This window comes from Plectropomus leopardus, chromosome 14, assembly GCF_026936395.1.
Source record: "Plectropomus leopardus strain MGB_pleo_1.0 chromosome 14, ASM2693639v1, whole genome shotgun sequence".
Taxonomy (NCBI): Eukaryota; Metazoa; Chordata; class Actinopteri; order Perciformes; family Serranidae; genus Plectropomus; species Plectropomus leopardus.
Window position 1 is genome coordinate 11,834,505 of NC_142189.1, and position 17,004 is coordinate 11,851,508.

At 38.9% G+C, this 17,004-nt stretch overlaps 1 protein-coding gene across 1 annotated transcript; it reads left to right on the forward strand.

Annotated features, from left to right (window-relative positions):
- The first annotated feature begins 2,384 nt into the window (after positions 1-2,384).
- LOC121953805 (RNA polymerase II elongation factor ELL-like) lies at positions 2,385-15,405 on the forward strand. Its single transcript, XM_088087555.1, has 12 exons — positions 2,385-2,657; positions 5,204-5,248; positions 5,359-5,480; positions 7,528-7,688; positions 9,834-10,132; positions 10,458-10,582; positions 11,291-11,777; positions 11,885-11,972; positions 12,063-12,129; positions 12,668-12,839; positions 14,173-14,217; positions 14,326-15,405. The coding sequence occupies exons 1-12, from the start codon at positions 2,523-2,525 to the stop codon at positions 14,428-14,430; spliced, it is 1,851 nt and encodes a 616-aa protein (XP_087943681.1). The 5' UTR covers positions 2,385-2,522; the 3' UTR covers positions 14,431-15,405.
- Positions 15,406-17,004: the final 1,599 nt, after the last annotated feature.

Sequence of the window (17,004 nt, forward strand, 5' to 3'; positions counted from 1 at the left end):
TTAAGTCAAACAGCAATTAGTCAGAGTTAACAAAATTAGCAGCGTGCATAAGCAACAGGGAGGCACATTAATTTAATTTTCCCTGCATCCTTAACATGCAAACATGTCATGAATGGGCATGAAACAATAACAATGCCCCCTACTGCAATTCTGCAGCTTTTAGAGTTCTGGTGCTTTTGAAAATATTTTCTACAGTCAGTAATTTTGCTTTTAGTTGACTATTTGTTTACTGATGAGTTGAACTTAACTATATTTATATCTACATATGTCCACTCTCATCAGAGGGACCATCAGAGGCATTTGTAACTTATAGCGTCTCATTTACTGTATGTGTTATTTTGTAGATTGTAGTTGTTGAAATTAAATTCTGTTCTTGCATAGAAAAGAACATGATGAAAATCAATAACTTGAACTTTAACTACATTGTAAATAATCTACCTTTTACTTAAGCATGACTTTTATACCAGTATAACATAGGACTCTGACTTCTGGCATTCTAGTTCTATTTCCATCCCGGTGAGTTATTACTACTGACTCTCTAAACATATACTGAACCCAGGGGACCCAGGCAGACTTCATAATTAAAATTCATAAACAGGTGCTGACTTTCAATAACACAACAGATTTAGTCCAAAGGAATGCCTCCAAACCATGAACTACACCTGACTAGAGAATTGATGGTTACTAGCGGTGTTTTCCAAACCCAAATAAAAAACACATGAAATGCAGGCTAGCATCTGGCTCACTAAAATATTTTATCCTTTAAATTTTTTTTTTTTTTAAATTCTAGATTTGGCAACATATACATTTTGCGGTGATCATTAATGAACCATGTCAACCTCAGTTCCATGCAGCTACTGTTCTCAGTTAATTTGCATAGGGTATGAAAAGACTTTTGAAACTTGTTCATCATTTTGCATATTACACCACAGTGACTATCAAGTCCACGGTGATTTTAGTCAATAATACATTATAGTTGTGTGGTTATGCAGATTTCTTAAATGCACAACAATAGCTTTACTCAACAAAGCAATTAAAATTGCTATAATTAAGACATGAAAAAGATATTAAAATTGAGAAAAAAACACAAAACAATATACATATACATAGCAGAATAAACAGGATAAAAGAATCAGTGCAGTTGCAGTGCAAAAGAAAATTAATTCAATACAAGGAAGGTGCAAACATACATATTTTAAAGAGCATATAGTTTGATTCATTTATGTGGTGCATACAATCTAACTGGACTGTAAGCACATCTGTCCCAGACAACCTGAGGTCTCAATGGTTCACAACACAATCAGATATGTAGACCATTCATTGGTCGACAAACAAACAGGAAGTCAGTGCAATTAGCTGAGAAGTTGAGTGATGCTCCACTTTCTGAGTGTTGGTGAGGAGGTTAGCTGTAGTGACTTTCTAGAAAGACTCACTCACACCTACCCACCCACACACACGCATGCACGCATGCACGCATGCACACACACTCACACACTCACACTTATATATATACATGTATCTAACCTTTTTGGTAAAAAGTTTATATGCAGAATAAAACATTCATTCTGTTGCTTTACATCTGTTTGCCATGCACCAATGCCCAGTTTAAGACATTTGTTCAAAATGTAATTTAAAGTGATCAAATATAATAAAAAATACATATATTGATGAAGTAACTATATATATATATATATATATGTGTGTGTGTGTGTGTGTGTGTGTGTGTGTTTATTTATTCAAAGTTGAAAATTACATTGCTATTTAAAAATACATAAAAAAAATGTTATATCAGTTTTGGCCAAGTTCACCATGAAATCAGTTCAGCACCTCATCACTTTGGTAACCTGTAGTATGTAATTACAGGAGCCCATAAAATCAATAACCTGTCTGTCCGTACATGGAGTTTTGTTGTTATTTTTTTCCCCATTGAGCACAACTTCATTAATCTTTACATTAGTCTCTCTTGCCATTGATGGAGGGGTGGGGGCAAAGGTTTGAGCCAAGATAGTGTTATCATTTTTTTTTACCACCAGTAAAAAGAAATGCAGCAAACAAACCTTTCTTATCCATAGGTAAATCTGATATTGCTCCTAAAATAAAATGAAGTTGGTACTTATAACATTTTAACAGGGTAACCAGTAATCTGTAATTACATTTCAAAAGTTACCTTCCCAACACTGTGATTATTTCATAGAAACCTAAAGGAAGATGAATAATATTTTTTGTCACCCTCACGCTGAAGAAAGTCCCTTCATGTGAAAGAAAAGAGAAATTAGCATAGCGAGAGGGGAGGCAGAAAAAGTAGAAGTGGTTACGTAAGCCCTACGTCATGGTTTATTTATGTCTCCGAGCCAATAAAATCTGCTCAGCCGTCATGACGTAACGCGATCTACTCCAGAATAGCGCGCGGCGGAGGAGCAGCCACACGGAACCGTTGAAGCCTTTCTGTCTCTGGATCAATGTTTTGTTTGTTTATGTCGGTTTTGTGAATAAAAACCGGCGAGAGGGGGGCTCACGGCGGGATGTCGGCGCTGAGGGAGAACCAGTGTTACGGACTGTCCAGCGGAAAACTGAACCGCGGCGGTAACATCTCTGTTTTTCATGTGAAACTCACTGACAGCGCGGCAAGAGCCATTGGCTCCTTTCAAAACGGCAAGGTAGGTTTTTTGTTAGCATTTTTACCTCGATTTTTAACCTTTAACGGACGGTTACGGCGGTATTGTTGTACCACTTCGTCGAGGGCACCCTTACTTAAAAACGAAGTGGGAAGAAAAGGCACGGAAGGCGGATTTGGGATTTGCATTTCAGCCCAACTTCACCACTATGTTGTTGTCTGCTACAAGCCTCCTTCTTTAAAGCTATGAAATGGGAATACATGTTGCATAATACAATGCGGAAACGCTTCCCTGTGTGGTGATGCTTTAACAAGCTGCTGGCCAAGTCGTTACAAGCTGCTGGCAAGTATTATGAATGTTAATCAGCCCAGGAGAGAAGAAAGGAAACATGCTGTAGGGGGGAAGGAGGCTAGTAGTAGTGGGAGGATATTTTGGATTTGAGAAATGGAGCTTTTTTATGTTGTAAACGTGAATACAGTTGCAACCAGTTTTTGTAGCTTTTAGGAAGACATATGGACAGATTTAGAGTCAAACATTTGACCCAGTTAATCAAAAATGAATCAGGCACTGCAGGAAGTCTGAGCAGTCACGTACACTTCCTCTATTCAGTAATTCCTAGTAACACGTATTGGAAACTCCTAAGTGATGAAAATTACAGCCATTTCTGATGAAAGGTGAAAACCACATTGTTCTTGTCATACTCATAGTTTTGTTGTGTTATGATGAGAGAGACAGGAAGAAGGGGGGAAACACCTACTGCAGAGTCCAACGATGCTGTGACCATGCATATATCTAGTTTCTTTATTTAGCTTTAAGTGTGGCTATTCATAACCCACTTGGCCTGATCACAGAGACAGAAAAAAACACCTCTACACAAACTGGCAGCCACCTCACTCTGTGGACTCATCAACAGGTGGATGCACAAATCCTCTCCATGGAAAGGTCAATTTGATTCTAGTCATCGCATAGTTTCCATCCGTACTGCAAATGTGTCACTTTGGGACCGTCATTTCTGCCATTTTCTACAGGCTAATTCACCCCTGTGAGAGATGACAGGCTGTTATTTCGCTGTTATTTCACTCTGTTCACCATATTCTCATGCGACAAGCTGCTGCATGTGAGCAGCAAGTCTTAATGGCCTTTGCCAGAGCACTCTTTAAAGTCAGATTGAATTTATTTAATGGGCACAACATGCACAAGTGTCAGGATGCACCGGGGATACATGTATCCCTGGAGGTACATTGTGGAGTAATCTAAAAAACAGAAATACTGATTTGGTCAAAAACCTATATCCGTGTATAGGGTTGCAGTGGTTTTAAGCTGTACTTTGTTATGACAAGTGATGATACTGTGTGCATTTGCTTATCTGTGGTAATGAAAAAATGCAACCAGACGAAGTCTAATCAATACTGTAGTTATTTTAAAAAGAGAGACTTTTTACACGTACTTTAATTAACAAAATCATCTTAAATGGATTTAGTCAAAATAATTAAGCATTTTTTCATGTCTTTCCTTTGTGTAATTCTACCTAATAATATTAGCAATCATTTTGCAATACCGTATACCACCATACTATGAAACTGTGTCACTCTGACGAGGTACCGTGAAAATCTCATACCATTGCAACTCTACTCATGTATCTGTTTTTAGGGAATAGAAGCACTCAAGTAGAATTGGGGATGATTGATCTTAAGGGTATACTGTGCAGAATTTTCCAAAAAAAACTTTTTAGACTCATTCAGACACTCATTTCCTATAACCCACAAGAAATGTGTAGTGGTGTATTTGCAGATACTCAGCCTTCTGCCTGTATTTTCTTCTTTTCTTTTTTTTTTTATTTTTTTTGCTGTGTTCTGGATGTTCCTGGCCACAGCATGCAGGTGAGATTGAGGATTTTATAAAAACGTAGCAACCAGGTGCCAGACTTTAATCAGCATGCATCCAAAAAGAAGCTATAAAAATCCTGGACAAGGCTTGCAAAGAACGTAAATATAAACATAAGTTGTATACGCCTCTGGCTTCTTGACCTCTCCTGACACTTTTTTTTTTGTTTCTTTCATTCCACAGGATTTTATGCAGTTTTTAATTACGTACAAATAAGCTAAACTAAACTAGCCAGGTACTGGACTGGCACCATGTGTGAACTAATACTCTGAGCTGAGGAGTCAGTCGGTATATAAAGAGAAAAAGTTGAATTCCTGCAGTAGTATTTGTCTTAGCAACCAGTGAACGGGCGTCCCACATGAAAAGGTTGGGAACCACTGTACACTGTTCACCAACATGAAGAACATCAGCCGACAGACAGAGAAGTAAATGGGTTGAGTAACTGCAGTAATGAAACCACAGTGAAGGAAGATGTAGCGCTTATACAAGCAGCCCAGACCACAAAACATCCTCTGTGTTGTATGTTTTACATACCGTCTTTACTGGGCTGTTATCAGATCTGTGTGTGTGTGTCTGTGTGTGTGTGTGTGTGTGTGTGTGTGTGTGTGTGTGTCTGTGTGTGTCTGTGTGTGTCTGTGTCTGTGTGTGTGTGTGCGCGCTCATTGTGACTCAAACATACTGAAATAAAATGGTTTGTCTTTCAGGGTTGGTCCTCCCGTCCCACCATCTCTTTTAATGGCAACAAGGGGGTAAGAAGAACTGGTTGACCTCCTGTTGACATATACTAATTAATTTATTCCATCTCATGCATTAAAGATGTTTAATTGTTCCTGTTTTATCTCTCTCCTTTACACCACAGAGAATCACCATCCCTTGCTCAGAGAATAGAGATGATTTGAGGATATTCACCTTTGGCGTGACGAACGTCGCCCGTGATAACCCGCATGGAAGCTTTGACTGCGTCCAACAGCTCAACACTGGGTAAAAAACCCCCACAGATAATCACATTAAACACACAATTAGTTCACAGTTTTTTTAATATACATTCGATTTTGTCTGTGGAAGTTAGATTGTAAAGACTGGTTAATCAGATGGAAATGTGCAAAGTTTTATTTGAATGCAAACAGCAAAGCAAAGATGCCATAAAAATATGCCCTGGTGATCACACATTTCATGGTGCATTGGGATTATTTGGTCAAATTCAAAGCCTACTCATGAGTGCTGTAAACACGTTTGGTGCACAGTGATTATTTGTTTACTTGCCATGTTTAGAGATAACTGAGCTTCTGAGCAAGTTTCAATATTTTAAAATGCGTGTGCCCCCCTGCTGCTGTGTGAAAATCACCCTGCTGTTAACGTCTCACCGTCAGTCGCTTTAAATGCCGGAGAAAACCCAGGGAGTCCTGACTGTACAGTTCGAGGAAGCCTGGAAATTTAGAGAAGTGATTTTGATAAATGCCAAGAGTTTTGAAAAGTTGAGGAATTATTCATCAAATCTGCTGCTTGAGTCCTGAGCTGTTGGAACTGTTGCCAAAACGACACATTGTAAAAATAATCCTAAAGGGATGGCTCAGGATGTCTGAAGTGGGGCTATATAGGGTACTTATCCATAGTCAGTGTATTACATACAGTAGACAGGCTTTCCCACGGGCTGCCAAAATTAAATCATCCGCTGCCACAAATAGATTTTTGGAGCTGGACTGGTTATTAGGAGCACTATTGGAATATATATACTGTTCGGTTACAAAAAGCACACTTAGGGCACAGAGACAGCGCAGCAGAATGCCAGGCGAAAGGGAAACTTAATGGTTTATTCTGCTGGGTCTAAAAATGTACTTTCGCTCACAAACTGCTCCTCTCATCCATCTATGTGATCTGATCAGCTGTGAACAGATCGACAGATCAATTATCCACCCTGTGAGTGACAAACTGCTGCCGAGGAAAAAACGGCAAAAACAGGAAAGATAATACAATGGCACTAAAAAGGTGCCAAAAAAATGAAAAACCCATCATCAGCTCCCGCGACACATATGCTGTCGTTCTGTGGGAAACGCTGGTCGATGTCAGTCGGCACCCCGTTAATTTGGAGAAGCAGGCTGTCCGACACAGAACCTAAGCAATATACTGCTGTGGATGGCAACAGCAACAAAGTGTATTTTTGCCACCTAAAATAAAGTCCCACCTAAAAAAAAATCAGTATCACTAAGTGTACGCTATATTGAGAGTATTTTTACTGCTTTTCGTTGCCGTCAGACAGCCTGTAGTGATGAGAAGGCCAGTAACAGCTTTAGTTTCCAATCTATGCTCTCTTCAAAATCACCAGACTCTATTGAGAAAACCAGTAATTGTAGCCTGCTGAAGATGAGAGCTGTTGGTCTGCTGCTGCCTCCACCAGTAATTTTGTTTGGGTTACTATATGATTTTGGTGATCCGGACTGACCCACAAGTCTCACAATAACACAAACAAAATAAATGATCGAGGCAGCGGTAGACCACCAACTTCTGTGTTCAGAGATGTTAAAACTCTGTTTTTCTAAATGGAGTTTGGCTTTGAAAAGAGTGATATGACAGCTTCATTTTCTTTTTAGAAATCACTGTCTGACATTAAGGTAAAGGAGTGAAAATATCAGAAAAATAGCATATATATATATATATATATATATATATATATATATATATATATATATTATTTTTTTTTTTTAGGAGTTTTTTTTTTTAGCTGGCTTTAATATGTTTTGCTGCTGACCCCTAAACATCGTGTGACATCTACTGTCTGTAATACACTGTCTATGGATAAGAACCTCATACAACAACACTTAAAAAAATCTCAACAGTCCCTTTAAACTACAGATTGATGTTTTGTATTTGGCAGGGAAGTCATCCAGCTGATAGAAGCAAACGTCTAACTGAACATTACCAAAACATAATTCAAGCAAATATGCACTCAAACAATCTATCATTTGATAACATATAGAAGGAGCACTGAAAGCTCTGTCAGATCTTTACTCCCTGTCCTCCCTCCTCCCAGTGCTGCTGAGGAGCTGTCATGTCTCGGGGTGATTCAGAAAAAGATGACAGTCAACGCTACGGATGACTCGTACGATAAGGCTCGTCAGAGCATGGCCCAAGCTGAGGAGGAGACGCGCAGCCGAGGGGCCATTGTCATCAAGCACGGCGGGCGCTTCCAGAGTAGGAAACACAGAAAAACAGTCACACATGTGCAATTTACAGCCTGCTTGGTTACACAAGAGATAACTCCAGCTAAGGAGGAAGACTGACCTGAAGACAAATTTGTACACAGTCAGCCATATTGCATTGGTTGCCGTAGCAACACGTGTGGTAACCACTGACATGGTAACAGTTAATCTTGTTTTCTTCTGCAGTTTTTTGTCCTTTTTGTCTGGTTTCTACCACACGTGCATGCACACACAGCGATTTTATGTATTGTAGATAATAAAGAGTGCCCACCAATATACGTCCAGAACATTCAGAGACGTGCGCACCAAAATACATGATGAAAACAGTGATTTAGCTTTTTTTCTCTGTGTCACCGCTGTCTTTCTTCTTCTAACCACCAAACCACTTCCCTCTAAACGGATATTTTAGCCACCGTCATCTTGTTTCGGTGAACGCACGCTTACACACATACAGCACACTCACACACAGACATGATACACACCAATTTTGATGATTTTGTCAGTTCAGAGGAAGCTTGCACAAAAAAAAAACACTTCCTCACTCACGACTGGCTTGTGCAACTGTGTGGTTATTTCCTAAATTAGACAGCAGCTTTGGCTCACTGAGACTTGTGTGAATCCTTGTAACCCGACTGTGGGTTTGTGAAGAGGTGAAATGAGGTCTCTTCTCCTTTCATCCAGAGTCCTGCCACAGGACAAATATGGTGATCCACTAAATCCTCTTCTGCTGGTGTCTGATCTTGCCAGATTTAGCCTCAAAAGGCACTCCTCTTAAAGGTCCAGTGTGTAGAACGTCAGGGGATATATTGGCAGAAAAGGAATATAATATAATAAGTATGTTTCCTTTGGTGTTTTTGTTACCTTAGTTTGTATCTATATAGGGAGCAGGTCCTTGTTTACAGAGATCGCCATGTTGCACCAACAAGTTTCTAAGGTAGCCTAGACTGGCAAAACCAAACACTGGCTCTCGATGAGGACATTTGTGTTTTTGTGTCAGCCACTGCAGTTAGCAGCTCCTCCATGGCGAGCCAAACAGTGTTGGAAAAACACTGACTTTTATCATGAAACTGCTTTATTACCTGTTTTTACTGGCTTGACCTTTTTTAATAAGGTGAAGAGATACCCTTTTAAAGGTAGAGAAGGCAGTGAGCAACTTAAGAAGAAATTACCCCAAAATGATCAAGAAATTGGTACAAAAAAGTTACAAGAAAATTACCTGAAGATGATCAAAAACAAACACAAACAAAAAACAAGTAGAAAAAAAGAAAAAAAAAATGAAATGACCAGAAAAAACTGCTTAAAATTTAAATAATTCTGTTAGATAATTTGTAATGTATAAATATATACAATTTATATTTATTGAATTGATAATATCGTTCTGTGGACATTTTTCCCAATTTTCTGAGTGTACTAATTTCTTGCAATTTTCAGGACATTGGACAGGGACCAAAAGTTTAAATACTTGTCAAAAGGCATTGACTGCAGTACAAGAAAGGTGATGTTGGTACAGGTTTCAAAGGGTTAAATCACAGGGTCCATTGGCATTGGAGAGAAAGGGACCTCTGCAGATGATTCGGCTCTTGGTCAAAACCCCCTAAACGTCTGGATCTTAAGTATTTAGAGTTAAAAGGTTAACACACATTATCAGCTGCTGTGTTTGGGGCCCGTATCCAGCAAACTGAGCAGCGTTGGAGAAACAGTGATTTGTTGCCTGAAACAGTTTCAGTCACTGTTTTTACTGGTTTAAGTCACAGTTTGTTTCAGAGGGAAAGAGACCTGTGTTGATAATTTGGCTCCCGGTAAAAACCTCCTGAACACACTAGCAGGTGCTTGTCCAGACAGGTCAAACAGTTAAAACCTCCTGAATAATGAACACTGAATAAATCCTAACCGGGACAAGTCTCAGCTGGTTGCAATCTGCAGTCGCCGCCGCTAGATGCCACTTAATCCCCCGAAATCTTACACACGGCTCCTTTACGTTGTGGTGTCACACATTTATTACTGTGAGTTAGGTTCGTCTCTCTCTAAAAGCAAAGCTTACATCACAAGGAAACTTACCTTTGATGACTGAATCCTCAACCAAGCTCAAACAATTTTTTGTGCTGCTTTTGATGTGAGATTTCCTGCTCCCTCACAGGCAAGAGGGTGACTGTGCGAGCCCCGGCTCCTGCGCTGGCCAGCCTCACCAAGCCCCGACACTCGTCCCAGTCTCTCCTCAGCAAAGTGAAGAGGGGTGTTGGCGTGTCCAAACCAAAGAAAAGCGCCTGCGCTTCACACAGGAGGAGCATGGGTGACGTGCTGGAGAGGCCGCTCAGGGAGAGAGTGACACACCTGCTGGCTCTGAGGCCGTACAAGAGGCCTGAACTCATCCTGAGGCTGCAGAAAGACGGACTGACAGCAGGAGAAAAAGATCTGCTGAACTCTGTACTGATGGAGGTAATTTATTCGCCTAGACAAATACAGGTCACACTAAAAGTACGCAAGAAGAACCGTTTTGGAGCTTTAGAGAAAGAAACAAAGGCATTTCCTTTAGTAATGACACTAAACATCTATTTTATTTATTTTTTTGCCAGTTAAAATAACAAATTGGAAGCATTATACACTCGTCATTTGACAATTATGATCCCCACATCAAACACTATCACACCCTGAAAATTATTTAACAGATCAAGACAATAGAATAGTATTCTGAGCACTAAATATCTAAAAAGGGAAAGTCTTTTCTCACCTGCTTTGTTTTGGTGTGTGTATTTGTATGCAGGTTGGACAACTCAATAGTCGAGACAACACATTTGTTCTAAAGGATTGTCTGTATAAGGAGCTGCAGAAGGACTGGCCAGGCTACACCTCAGGAGACCAGCAGCTTCTTAAACGAATCCTCGTCAGGTAACACAAATAAGATGCCAGCCACCATGTTCATATCGTGAGAATGTGAGCCGTTCACCAAAACGGGAAGAATATGTATTTAAATCAAACAATAAAAAAAATCAACTGCAGGAAATATATGGCTCTCAGAAAATACATTAAGGAACCAGCTAGTAAGTTTCTTTGGGGCTTTATTTGTTCGTATTTTGAGTATGGATAATGCTATTAAGTTTTTCCCGATGTTCCTCCTACCTAGAAATTGTCCCAAAAATCATGACCACAACTCACTAAATGAAAGTGAACAAACAACTCTTTATTTACTGGCTCATCTTCAGTTTAAAAAACCAAACAAACATGGTCACGTGGGAATTCTCATGCATGAGTGTGCACAAAAATTGACACACACAGAAATAGCCAAGCTTCTCAGGATCTCCTGTGTGCCCAAAGGCACCTCTCTTGTTCAGTGTAGCGAGAAGACATCCAGCCGGCACGACTGTGTGTGAAGGCTCGGAGAGGCTTTCTGCATTGCGTGCTGCAGACAGCTATAGACTTTTGCTGGTCGTGTGGACATGCACGCATGTGTGCAGCTGCTGCGGGTTTAAATTTCCTCAAAATAGTGATGCCTGATCGTCTTGTTGACTAATTGCGCACGTCCCTAAATACTATATATGCATATCAAAGTGTAGATTTTGTAGTATTTTTTTTTAACACCTTATTGTTGTTGTGCAGGAGACTGTTTCCGCCACAACAAAACCTCCTCTCCGTCCCAGAGGCCCAGGTCAGTCCACTGCGAGACACACCCAACTCCTCCCCAGCGCACCGTCCGAAACCTTCCCTTCCAGAGGAATACACTGACCCTTTGGCGAGTAAGAAGCCCCGAATATCTCACTTGTCGAGGAAAACAGCCAGTGACAAGTCAAGAGTGCGGCTGACGGAACAAGCGGCTCATACAGACGTCACAGAAGCTTTCGGAAATGACGGGCAAACGGACTCACTTGATCCTCGAAAGCTTTTTGACTCCTTGACAGAAGTCTGTGAGCGAGAAGCGGAAGTGGTCAAAAGACTAGAACCAACTCGGTGTGCTCAGGAGGAGCCCAAAGTCACAGCAGACCCCCCTCAACCCAACTCTGATCGCCCTGCGTCCCCTCTGATAGTGCCTGACCTGCACAGACACACAAACAAAAGGAAAAAGAGCAAACACAAACACAAAGATCAGGTGAGAAAAACACCTTTTACCCTTTCTGTACTTTTTACTCTTTTAGCTCCTTTTTTGTGTTTCATGTGATGCATTTGGTAACTAGGTTCTGTTTTTGATTTATCAAGGAAAAGGACAGGTGGAGAGACAGTAAAGAAAGGAGAAAAGACCACACTTCAGAGGATCCAAACAATAAAGTCTCCGAGAAATGCATAGGTGAGCGCTGCTGTTAGGTGGTGACTGTTAAATTACGTGTCAATTTTTCAGTATTTTCAAATGGTTTGACGTTGTTTCTTTTTTCTCCAGAGCCAAGTGAAATGCTGTTTAACTCCAGTAAGCTTCAAGCGGACAACGACACAGCCGACTATCTAATGTGAGTAAAATTGTTATTGGCTCTTTGACATGAATAGCATGTCTGTTGAAAATATGAAGGAGATCCAGGCACTCCAAAAGTGTGAAAAATGTGAAAAAAACAAGGTTTTCTTAATGGCTTTTTAAACAATTTAGCCACTACACTAAAGGCTTTTTCATTTAATGTCATTCCAGCCCGTATTTTCACGTTCACACTGTTGGAGTGCCTTGATTTCCTTCCTGTTTATCCTGTTGGTTCCCGTTTTCCGTGAGCACCCGATACAAGTTTTTGACCTACATTTGAGTTTCGTCTAGAGAGCAACCAGTAATCTCTTTTCCTCCTTTTGTCCTGTAACACATTTATGAAATACGGCATTTTAGATTAAAGATATGGTTATCTGCTTTGTGTTTGTATCTCTGTCCTCAATCTAATTGCTGAAAACGCCTTTTTTTTTTTTTTTAGCACTTTTTGCAGTACAAAAACTCCACAGGTTGTAAACGCAGTTTTCTGTTGGTGCTGTGGGTTCTTTACATATCTGATCATCGTGTTCTCTGTACAGGAAGTACACAGTGATTTGCAGTCAAGAACAGAGACAGTGCTACAAGCAGGACTTTAACAGGGAGTACAGCGAGTACAGAGATTTACATGCTCGTATTGACGAAGTGACGCGGCAGTTCATGGAGCTGGACACGCAGCTCAAACGGCTACACCATGAATCTCATAAATACAAGGTAAAAAAAACCCAAACAAACCATGAAATAATCCAACATTATCATTATCTCCTGTTAGTTACTTAAAGGGTGGGTCTTCTTCTGCTGGTTTTTAAAATGGATTTTTTTAGTGGTTTTGTATAAGTTATTTGATCTTGATGAAATATTTTTATTATTATTTTTAGTATTTTTAAATATTTTTTATAATATTTTAAAAATATTTTTTACTTTACCTTGCCGCCAGAAATCCCTTTTTGACAGGGATCTAAAGCAGTTACATCGCTCTCTTAAAACTCAGCATTACTTTTAACTTGCAAAGTCCAGGAGTTGCTGATCTTGATCATTTAGTTTGTATATGTTACTTTGTCATGTAGGTTGCAGTACGTCACTTAAGATCGAAAAAAATTCTCCAGGAGGGCTTAGCTCAGTCACAAAGAGGCACATTAGGCGGGCTGGGGGGAGTTTATATGTAGCAACGTCATCACGCAGAATCCTACGTCACATAATGTGGGAAATAGTTTTTAGAAGGGCTTGGGAAAATAGCATTTTGACACTAAAACATACCTACTTTTACCAAAATTTTAATGTTCAAATTTGAAAACACAAGGGACACAACTAGAGAGCTTACAGAACGACATTAAAACATTTCTAAAAAATGGACTCGCCCTTTAAGTCATAGAGGGCTATTAAAGATGTACAATGCATAAAATCTAAGTTCAGAGCAACATCATCTATTCCAGGTCTCCTTTTACAAAAATAATCACTGATAAATCAGACACATTTCTGTCATCGTCATTGTTGTTGCATCATATTCAGCAAATGAAGTCATAGGTCTGTACATAGTCACTGTTCAGAACATACCGAGTATATTTAACCATAGTAAAGTAAGTAAGTAAAGTAAAGTAAAGTAAGTAAAGTACTACAGATCTGATGCCACAGTTCAGTGAAACAGAGACAACATTTTTGCCATTTATTCTGAAAATGTAACATTAAATGTTGCTTCATGGGCTTCAATTCTTATAGTCAAAATAATGGCACTGGAGTGTTGACATGTTCACAAATGTCAGTAATTTTCCATTGTCATTATATTAGAGGTGCCCTGTGGAGTTTTCTTTGAAAAAAAAACAAAAGTATGTTCACATTCACTGTTTCTCGCCAAAATGCACTGTTTGTTCCTGAGCTCCAAAGATTGTGTTGAAAGCATTTTGTTTTAAAACATTTGCAAAGCCATTTTTTTTTACAGCAGCAGCATTAAAAAATATACTTAAACTGGTGATTTATACAAATTAAACAAATGTGATAGAAGTAATTTAAATCTCTGCTTATGTTAAATCATTCTGTTTCTCTCCTACAGACGGTTCATAATCAAATTGTTCAAGAGTATCGCAAAATAAAAAAGGTAACAACTTTTTTGTCAGTATTTATCCCAAGATTGCTGCATGGGGCAACTCCACTCCTCTCTTTTGCTTTTTAATAATCAAGTCTTCTTTTTTCTTTGTCCATTTAGTCCAACCCCAATTACAACCAGGACAAGATTCGCTGTGAATATCTGCACAACAAACTGGCCCACATCAAGAAGCTCATATCAGAGTACGACCGACAACAGCTCTGACTGTGAGAGCAGAGAACTTCGAGTCCGATTATCCCCGAGGCAGGGGAGGTTTACGCTGCTGAGCTGAACGCCATCGAGCTGGAAGTCTATGGTCTTCACTGCTGAATGTGGTCTCATGAGACCTGCTGGAAATGTCACTGAGGTTGGGAGCGAAGAGCAGTCGTGGTACGCTGGGAAAAGCCGACCTATAATACGAGATCTTTTCTTAGAAGATGGGAAATTGTTGAAAAAAATGGTTGGACCAATGAGCTACGATGATGTGATACCGCCAAGGAACAAACAAAGGCTCTTGATGTTAAAACTTAACTCTTAAACGCGGATACATGTGGAGATGAGGTGCTAAGACTTCGGTCGTTTGTAGATTTTCACCCCCAGTCACACATTTTAGCTTTGTTAGTGACTTAAATAATTTGGGTATTTGCTTATGTGTTCTGTTTGCCATGTCAGCATTAATGTTCAAGTGGGAAGCATGTCAACTGCACGCTGCACAAACCCAGACAGCTCTTATGAAGGGCAGCTGGGAAGCAGGTGTGCACATCCTGAGAAGATATCTGTTCTTTGGTTTGGTGAATTCAGACTGTATCAGTGTTGTTTTGTCAGTTCTCCTCAGTTCAGGTCTGATCTGCTGCGTAATGACTCTTGAAAGTATTTCCAGTGCCTGAAATGGTTTCCAATTCTGGACTTAGTATTCCTCTGATGTTCTCCCTCGTGTGGTTCCTGGATGTTGGACACGATATAAACTATAGAAAGCACTATATGAAGTTGTATTCAGGGACTTTAGCTGTGGTAAAAGAGTAACTGATAACTGCTTTTAATAATCAAAGCACCGAAAGCTACAGAGTCGTTACCGTCGGCTGAGACGGTGAAGAACTGAGAAATAGAGAGATTTTGTTGCATGCTGTGTACTTTACGGAAGCATGAGAAATAAATCAGAAGTTTTGTCAGTTTCAAATAAATTCATTTATATTAATTGCGTATGGTATTTTGTTTTTTTATGTTTTTCATTTTCAACTCATTTCAACATTTTCAATTCCAAGAAGGTTGAGAGAAATGATGCTCAACATGTCACAATGTTTTTCATGAAACATATTTCCAATACAGTTACTCGCATGAAATTTATACATTGGTATATTAACTCATAAAACTGTACTAATAAAGAAATCTTAACATTTTAACCCATAAAAGGTAGGAGCAATAAGTGAAATGACAGGAAAGAAAGCTTTAAACACGGATCAAATGCATTTATACTTGGAGAAGCCTGCGTTTATAATGCCAACTTTTTATGTGTTCTTTGTATAAAAAACCTAATACAGTGTTCACATATGATTTTGGCCCCAACAATTATTGTTCTGTTTCCAAATCCTTACTGAGTGTTGTCTAAAAGAAAAGGTGGTGTAACACTGTGGCGATATTGCCCCGTCCCAAGTATCTTGAGCGTGTTGTAAGCAGAGTAAGTGTTTATTATCATATTGAACATTAAATATCTAGTCATTGTTCTGTATTCAGTTGAATATAGCTTGAAAAAGATTTGCAGATGATTGCATTTTGTTTTTATTATTGTTTTACGAAGCATCCCAACTTTTTTAGAATTAAGGTTGGGCAGTAATAAACACAAAATTTGAATAAAGCATAAGTATAAATTCATTGAAACAAATATTTATCTTTTCCAATCAAGCGCTTGGAGCAGGCAAAAAGAAAATAATAATAATGATATAAAAGTGTTTTTATTGCATACTTAACTTTGCCATACATTTTGAATGTATTTATTTAAATGCCTTTTTATATCTTTGTTCTAGATCATTTTGAGTTGTAACTTTCATTTAATCTTTGTTAAGCTGAGCTTTACTGGTTTAAGATGTTTGAGCACATAAGGAATTTGGCTCCGGGAGCTTTCAGTACACACGGTGCCTAAAGGCACATGCTGTTGCACAAAGTGTCGATCATTGTATATGTAAGTGACAAAAGACCCAAATCTATCTACTGATGAGCCAGTTCATTTAGATCCTGATGGTACTCTTTTCTTTATTTAAAGGAATACTAAGCCCACAAAATGACCATCAGTTAGTCGTACTGTGCTCCATTATATTCACGAAGAAAACTTTTTGTTTTTCTCTCATGCAGGATAATCCAAGTCACATTTAGCCAGTCGCCTGCTCAGCTCGTTTCCAAACACACATTTACCCTTAAAGATAAAAATGTGTGTGAATAAGTGCAAAATTGAACATCAGTTTCAGTTTTAGTTTAGTTTTAAATAGTAGGGTTTAAGGGAAAATACATGAGCTTGGAAAGTACTAAACTCATGAATGGATAAATTAAACTTGTGGTGTACTATACAAGTTGTGTGAGAATTTGTAAACAGATGATTGGTATAATTTTGCTGTTGTTTAATGTGATCCCCGGTGAATTAAAAAAAGAAAGAAAAAAGTATGTTCACCATTTTCTGTGGAGGAATGTGAGAAAAACATTGCTTTCCTTACAAATTAAAGGTCACTTGACACATTTAATTAATTTACAAATGATCATTTTGTAGGTTCAGTATTCCTTTAAAACAGGTATACCAAAAAAAAAAAAATC

Excerpts from the sequence above, each read along its gene's own strand:
- LOC121953805 (XM_088087555.1), top strand. The coding sequence starts at position 2,523 with ATGTCGGCGCTGAGGGAGAACCAGTGTTACGGACTGTCCAGCGGAAAA. Across the intron at positions 10,133-10,457 it reads TGAACTCTGTACTGATGGAG|GTTGGACAACTCAATAGTCG; the intron begins GTAATTTATTCG and ends ATTTGTATGCAG. Across the intron at positions 14,218-14,325 it reads AGTATCGCAAAATAAAAAAG|TCCAACCCCAATTACAACCA; the intron begins GTAACAACTTTT and ends TTGTCCATTTAG.